At 48.5% G+C, this 8,327-nt stretch overlaps 1 protein-coding gene across 1 annotated transcript in view; it reads right to left on the minus strand.

Annotated features, from left to right (window-relative positions):
- kalrna (kalirin RhoGEF kinase a) overlaps nt 1-8,327 on the minus strand; it is a gene marked incomplete at both ends in the record, with an annotated part of 193,373 nt that overhangs the window by 131,550 nt on the left and 53,496 nt on the right. The window contains 5 exons of the mRNA XM_080498258.1: nt 860-991; nt 1,080-1,163; nt 1,294-1,467; nt 3,865-4,057; nt 7,185-7,299. Coding sequence (XP_080354384.1) covers nt 860-991; nt 1,080-1,163; nt 1,294-1,467; nt 3,865-4,057; nt 7,185-7,299 — 698 coding nt within the window. The remainder of the gene's footprint in view (nt 1-859; nt 992-1,079; nt 1,164-1,293; nt 1,468-3,864; nt 4,058-7,184; nt 7,300-8,327) is intronic.

Raw genomic sequence — 8,327 nt, forward strand, 5'->3', positions numbered from 1 at the left:
TATTTAGAAACTTCCTTAGTGAGAGAATGTGCCGATGTACCTCAATGACATTATGGACCAAAAAACTAATAAACGTTTGTAGAGGAGCTGAGGAGCTCTCAGTGTAGGACGGAGCAAGTCCTTCATCCCCACTGCTGTCAGACTGGACAACAGGACTGTGTAGTAACAGCAACAGCATGTGAAACAACCCCTGCACCTAGGACACTTTATCTAAGTCACTTAATTTTGTAAAATTGTATATAAGATACCTCTATTCTACTAACAGTTTGCACTTTCCTCTCCTTTCCTCATGTGTCCTCAAGAGCTGAATGCAACAAGTACATTTCTCCACTGTGAGATTAATAAAGGCGATCTTATCTTATCTTATCTTATCTTATCTTATCTTATCTTATCTTATCTTATCTTATCTTATCTTATCTTATCTTACATGCTTAATAATTCATCCTCACTTTTTCTGGATTTTTGTGCACTTTTGTTTAAAAAATGATTTTATTCCCCGTTGGATTCTGAAAGGTCCACAGAGCAAATAGTACTGAAGATGAATCTTGAGACACTTTAACTTATATTGTATTTAAGTGTGAAAGCTGCTTTCCTCTGCATGTGGGTGCGCCTTGTGCTCCAGCTGATGATCCAGCTGCACACAGCTGGCACTTCTGGCACCTGGGGGTTAATGAGGGCAGGCGGCGTGTCGTCTGGATGCTTCCATCAAACGTCTTCACAACGCGTTTCCCTTTCCTGTCAGGACTTTCATGACCACTACAGTTTTTTTTCGCCTTCTCATGCTTTTCCTGTGTTTTGTGGCTCTTGTGTGTCTTGTATGTCCAGTTTGGTTCCGGCGTCTCCCTGCAGACTTCCTTACCTTCGGCACCAGACTCTGGAAGTCGGCGGAGCCCGAGATGCAGTTCCTCCCTGAAAAGCCGTCACTGGACCGGATACACTGCAGCAGCCTCTGGCCCTCCTGGTCCAGATCCTCCACCGGGGCCTTTAAGACCTGCAGAAGAAGCGCAGGATGGGTGGAGGTCTGTGAAGGACGGCTCCGTCCGGCCTGCCGTTCTTTGGTCAAGACTGTGTGAAAGCACCTTCTTCTTCAGTTGCGTGTGCTCGTCGATGAGCCGGCGAGATCCCTCCACGTCCGCAGGGAATTCCTTCTTGGACTGAAGCTCCTGCAGACGAACACAACAACAGCATATCCAACCCGTCCTTCAGCCCCCCACCCCGGCCCCGCCCCTCCAGTGACGCCCCGCCCCGAACCCCGCCCTGACCCCGCCCCTCCAGCGACACCCCGCCCCCCACCTGCAGGTCCTCCAGCCGGGACAGCAGGTGGACGGCGTTGGCCATGAACTCCTCCAGGGAGACTCTCAGGTCCATCCACTCCTCGTGGTTGTAGTCCAGCGAGCCTTCGAAGTCGTCCGTCAGCTGGGACGGGTCCACCAGCTTGGCCAGGCCTTCTACCGACACCATGCTGGTCTGTGGAGGGAGGGAGGGAGGGAGGGAGGGAGAAACAAACTGAGAGTGAGAAATAAATACAGGCGATTACCATCTGTGTGCTTTTGGTGGGATTTGTCCGTGTTCTCAAAACTAACCCGGAACACCTGATGCTCTAAGCCACAATTCAAACATTTCTGAGATAAAGGCTGAAATCTCTGGACATCTGATGTTTACAGACGTCCCAGAACCCCAAACCTCTTCCAGACCAACTGGGAGATTTAATCTCTCCTTCCTGGCTCAGAAGAAAGGTAGGAATGGTCTCCAGACACTCGTGAATCAAATCAGTTTGTCTCCGGGTCAATCCAGTGACGACATGTATAAAAACTCTTTCTCACGAGCTGACAAAGCTGCTTCCATCAATATCACTGAAACATTCTGGAAACATTCACTGCGTCACCTCAAGTCACATTTCTACTGAATTATGTCCAACTTTTGGGATCAAATGTGGAATTTCTACCATAAAAATCTTCATGTTTTAGTGAAATTTGGGATCCAAAGGAGACAAATAATTAAAATCCCATCATCAATGTTTCAGGTGCATCAGGTTCACCTGAAAGTACTTTGAAAATACAGGAAATACTGTAAAACGCCCAAGATCAGCATCCAATTATACCAATTAAACAATACAATAAATGCCTGCTGGTTCAGTTCATAGAGAGTTCAGAGATGTTTCCATTTTGGTTTTGAGGCCAACGAAACAGTAGGAACTGACATAAAGACGACGTGACGTTTATTGCCCGTTTTATCACGGTCGTTTCACGGTTGCTTCACGTTTCATCACGTTGCACTTCGTCACGGTGTTCACAGCAAAGCCACAGTGTATGGTCGCTGTTTCATCACGTTCAGATGCTACTTGTCCCAGCGTGCGACGGTTTGTGGACCCGACACGTTGCGTTCTACTCCGGTCTGCCACGGCGCCACCGTCTGGGGAGATTCATTCCAGTCTGAGCAATCAACGACAGAACAGCTTCTACAAGCTCTGCCACGAAAAAGTAATCAACAGGTACAGTATGTACGCACTCAGCAAAAGTCTCAGGATACAATAACCTTCCCTTTCGGAGGCCCTTTGGGGCAGAAACGTGCTTCACAATGGGCCCAGCCTCCACATTTCCCCGCAGAACGCCTTGACAGAACGTGGAAAACGTTCCACACCTTCCTCAGAATTCCCCCAAATCCCAGGGCGCCCTACGGTTCAGGGCTGCCGGGACCAGAGTGTAACCCTACCCTGGAACCTGCTCAGGTGTAAAGCAGATGTGGTCTTAAAAGGCCATCAACCAAAAACGATTTGATTTTCTGTGGACCAACAAACAACGCAGAGAGACGTTTATGTGATTTGTGTCCAGGACTCCCAACAAACGTCACGTTTTAGCCTCTATCATTGTCAAAATCTGAGTAAAGATTTTACAAAACAACTTCATCTTTCAGTCAGAAGGGAAACAAATGTAAACACAAAATGACAACATGACATGAACATAAGACCCAAAAACCTTCAGCCTTGGCCTGTGGCTGGACGAGTCAAAACGATTTGTACGGAACAAATATGAGCTACATAAAGAAAGGTGAGAGGGAAGTATGTTGGCTGGTTTGGGAAAAACAAAGACCTGGTGACGCTGGTCTGGAGAAACCAGGCCTGGTGACCCTGGTCTAAAGAAACCAGGCCTGGTGACCCTGGTCTAAAGAAACCAGGCCTGGTGACACTGGTCTGGAGAAACCAGGCCTGGTGACCCTGGTCTGGAGAAACCAGGCCTGGTGACCCTGGTCTGGAGAAACCAGGCCTGGTGACCCTGGTCTGGAGAAACCAGGCCTGGTGACCCTGGTCTGGAGAAACCAGGCCTGGTGACCCTGGTCTGGAGAAACCAGGGGCTGATTGAGGCACCAACTGAATAAGTGAGATGTAGTGAACATGCAAAGCGCCAGTCTGAGCTGACCCCCCCACTCACAAATGAACATTACCGCTCTACCTCACTCTACCTCACTCTTTCTCACTCTACCTCACTCTACCTCACTTTACCTCACTCTACCTCACTTTACCTCACTCTACCTCACTCTACCTCACTTTACCTCACTCTACCTCACTTTACCTCACTCTACCTCACTCTACCTCACTCTACCCAATGGACGTTACAATTCATCCGTTCACTGTTACTGTCTATTTATTCTATTTTATACCATACTTTGTCACTTTACTGTTTATATGATTATATGTTGTATATATTTTTACATTTTTAAATTGTTATTTTTAATATATTGTCACATGCCTTTTTGCACTGTGGGTCCGAGAGGACTGAAATGTCACCTGTGCTGTGCGTCATGCATATTAGCACACTGGACAATAGAGCTGACTTTGACTTTGCGTGAAGGAGACGAGCCACCGACCTCGAAGGAGAACTTGGCGCTGCCGAAGTTGGTCTTCTGCTTCTGCCAGAAGTTGTCGGGCTTGATGATGAGCGCCACGCAGATCTCGGCCGGGAAGAACTCCTGCAGCGTCTTCAGCAGCGGTTTGATCAGCTCCCACTTGGAGCCGCGCATGTCGATGATGACGGTGAAGCCGCGTTTGCAGACGTCCTCGCTGAGGCGGGAGAAACAGCAGACGGTCACGACGTGTCAGGCGAGGGAACGACGCCAGGAGACGAGCAACTGCTCCTCAGCTTGGTGGACACGCGTCCCTCAGGTGTGTATTGTGACTCGATCACTGTTAGCGCTGCTGCTGCTGCTCATTGACCTGCCGTTTCCATGGAGACGGTGGCGCTTTTGTCTCCCCGAGGGAGAAGATAATGGATGAGCTGCATTAATATTAGCAGAAGCTGTGAGTGAGTGAGTGAGTGATTGAGTGAGTGAGTGAGTGAGTGAGTGCAGGCGGAGGTATTTCAGCAGGTTTCCTCCGTCGGCTGCTGGGAAGTGTTTTCCAATCTGGATCAAAACGTTTCCACTTTAACCATTTTTCATGCACACAAAACATTGGAAAGAAGAAAATATCTCCACACGCTACAGGTAATGCAGTACGTTCTATACCGACGCTCACGAGAACCCAACAAATGTTCCTTGTACTCAGATTGAGATCAGGTGTGGTGGCAGTTTGCAGGTTCTCCCTGTGGATCAGGGATTGTCTTTGTCGTTTTAGCCGTTTGCGCACACAACAATGAATAAATATTCATTCACTCACGTGGTCATCAGATTATGGCCAACATATATATTGAGATAAGATTAGATTGTGATGCTTATTATTAAAAAAAACTAATACAAATACAGACTTATTCTGTGTCAAATCTGTATCTGTAACATTTAAACCTTTTTTTTTTTTGCTTTAACTGCATTTATTTCATAAAATAATTACTAATTTATGTCCTGATGCCAGTTGAACTATTGAGTGATGGACAGAAATTCAATGAAGTAGGATTAAAAAAAAAAGACCAGCAGAAGAGAGACCAGACCACCGAGTTCCAGACGAGAAGACGAGCTGCTCCACCACCTCCACCAAAGCTGCTCCACCACCTCCACCACAGCTGCTCCACCACCTCCACCACCTCAACCACCTCCACCACAGCTGCTCCACCACCTCAACCACCTCCACCACCTCCACCAAAGCTGCTCCACCACCTCCACCACCTCCACCACAGCTGCTCCACCACCTCCACCACAGCTGCTCCACCACCTCCACCACCTCAACCACCTCCACCACAGCTGCTCCACCACCTCCACCACCTCAACCACCTCCACCACAGCTGCTCCACCACCTCCACCACCTCAACCACCTCCACCACAGCTGCTCCACCACCTCAACCACCTCCACCACAGCTGCTCCACCACCTCCACCACCTCCACCACCTCAACCACCTCCACCACCTCCACCACAGCTGCTCCACCACCTCAACCACCTCCACCACCTCCACCACAGCTGCTCCACCACCTCAACCACCTCCACCACCTCCACCACCACAGCTGCTCCACCACCTCCACCACCTCCACCACAGCTGCTCCACCACCTCCACCACAGCTGCTCCACCATCTCCACCACCTCAACCACCTCCACCATCACAGCTGCTCCACCACCTCAACCACCACCTCAACCACCACCTCCACCACAGCTGCTCCACCACCTCCACCACCTCAACCACCTCCACCACCTCCACCACAGCTGCTCCACCACCTCAACCACCTCCACCACCTCCACCACAGCTGCTCCACCACCTCCACCACCACCTCCACCACCACAGCTGCTCCACCACCTCAACCACCACAGCTGCTCCACCACCTCCACCACCTCAACCACTTCCACCACCACCTCCACCACAGCTGCTCCACCACCTCCACCACCTCAACCACCTCCACCACCTCCACCACAGCTGCTCCACCACCTCCACCACCTCAACCACCTCAACCACCTCCACCACCTCCACCACCTCCACCACAGCTTGCTCCACCACCTCCACCACCTCCACCACCTCCACCACCTCCACCACAGCTGCTCCACCATCCCCAGGCTGGGATATTCTACATTGGTGTTTTTGAGGTAATAATTGTACATTTGCATAATATTTGATGAATTAAGAGTAATATCAGAATATATAATCATATATGTTTTGAAAAGTTCTTGTGTCTCAAATCTGCCTCCAATACCCCTGTGGACTAGATATTTAGCGTTTTGGGGGGATTTTTTTGAGTGCCGTAGAAAGAATTGCGTGCTGATATTATTTGATATTGTTTACGAGACGGAGAGTCAGAAACACGCTGCGGCTCACTGAGTGAACTGTGGAGGTCTGGTCTGGGGTGGCTGTGGTTCCTGGCTCTGAGAGGCGGAGCTCAAACCAGCAGTCTGACAGCCATTGTGTTTAAATCCAGGGATTCTGGGCTTCTCAGTGAGGAAAAGCCAAGGTGATGAATGTGAGGTGAGTGCGGAGGCCCCGGAGGCTCTGCCACCGGCCACCGACGGGTTTTCCCCGGATCGTCCTCAGTGTGACTGCGGTCTGCTGCAAACACTGCAGCTTTCACTGCATGCAAATGAAGCGCCTGCAGCTGCAGCCCGGCCAGACGGGGGACGGCGCCGAGCCACTTCAGATCCACTGCTTCCTGCACTGCTTCCTTCGAGTGTCTCATCCAGTGCAGACGGCCAAAAGGCCCTGCTCTGCTCAGGCTGAATAGAAACGCTGGACGGAATGGCGTCAAACACAAACAGCCTCATTTCATTTCGACAGGCTGTAAAATAATCACTTTAATAACTTTTATGTTTTCTGTTGAGGGATGGAGTCAAAATGTAAATGTCTAGCTTTTCACAAAACCGAACAATTACGCCGAAAAATGTCCACAATCTCAACGTACGGCCAATTTTAACGAAGCCCTCTGGTGTAAAACACAATGAAGTGTCCAGAACACAGCAGCGTTCATGGAAGCCTGAGCTGAGGTAGACAAACACCTCGGGCTTCAGTGGTTTGCATGTTTGTGCCCATGAAAACAGATCACATGCTACATATGCTACTTTTAGCATCTATTCGGTTCTTCACCATTTAAAAAAAAAAAGATGTCTTCTGACTAGTGGTGGGCAAATGTATGACAGTGACAGTGGTTAAGAGCATGTGAATAAAAAAACTAATATTTGCTAAGCAAATATTAAAAGCAAAGTTTTTTCGAATGTGTTCATTTATAAACATGTACCTACATTAGCTGACTACAATAATCTCGCAAAAATGTGCCTTTTGCACCTGGGGACGGTGGACAGGTAGGTCACCAGCCTCCTCAGGTCCTCCTGTTTTATTCGGTCATGGTTGCTTCTGGCGGGAAACGTCAGGATTGGTCCTCCTCTTTTGTCCCGCCCACCTATAAAGATATGAAGACGTTATTAACTGAACACAAAAATCATGTCACGACAAGTAGCAGTGTGCAAAGATGTTGTCCAGATGGCAGAAGCTGAAAAGCAGGATTTTTACACAACAATCGCTCGTTTCAGAAAAGTTCTTCGTTTACAGGGCAAAACCACTGAGGACAATGCAGTGAGCATGCAGGGCCGCCAGGGGGCACTGTTCCTTGTTTATGTAATGAAACGGGAGAGCAATACCCTGTACAGGTTAATAGTAGAGAGTACCTAGAGAGTACCTGGTGTGGCCAAGGTTTGGCAGCTGCAGGCGTTTTCACAGAAGAGCCCCGTTCACACGACAACGAGTACAAAAGGTTTGGTGTGTTTAAAGTGTCTGTTCACACGACAGCAGCTTTTAGAAAATGTCTCAGTGTGTTTGAAGGAAAACCGGGGAAAAGCACGTTTTTGAAGTTTCCCGACTCCTCCCCTGTGTAAACGGAGGAAGAAGCAACTTTTATGAAACGCTGCTACTCTGTACATGCATGAGCCGATGGACAATAACGACCGTGGTGGAACATTGTTTTCACAATCAACATTGTTTTCACAATCAACATTGTTTTCACAATGTGCCAACCGCAAAAATGATGCACCCAAGCAATTTGATTCATATAACATTTTGAATTCACCGCGTTTTTACTTGAAACGTCACGTTTCTGGGTTGGAAAAGTGATTTTTGTGCTTTGCTCTGTGAATTTGTTCAGTGGTGTTGATGGAAGAGCGAGTGACAGCAGAGGCAAATAAAACATTTAGAAAGGAAAAACAAGTCATTAAACCAAGTAATCGGCCGTAAAGTCGTAGCATCAGGACCCGGAGAGGAGAAAGAAAATCCATCATGATTGTGGGTATTGAAGTATTTGTCCACAGACATGAAGACGGGTGTGAATGTGTGAATTCAGCCTCCACATTGTGGAGGAAACAGGAAACAGGAGGAAACAAAAAACAGGAGGAAACAAAAAACAGGAGGAAACAAAAAACAGGAGGAAACAGGAAA

This window comes from Blennius ocellaris (genome assembly GCF_963422515.1).
Source record: "Blennius ocellaris genome assembly, chromosome: 6".
NCBI classification, from domain to species: Eukaryota; Metazoa; Chordata; class Actinopteri; order Blenniiformes; family Blenniidae; genus Blennius; species Blennius ocellaris.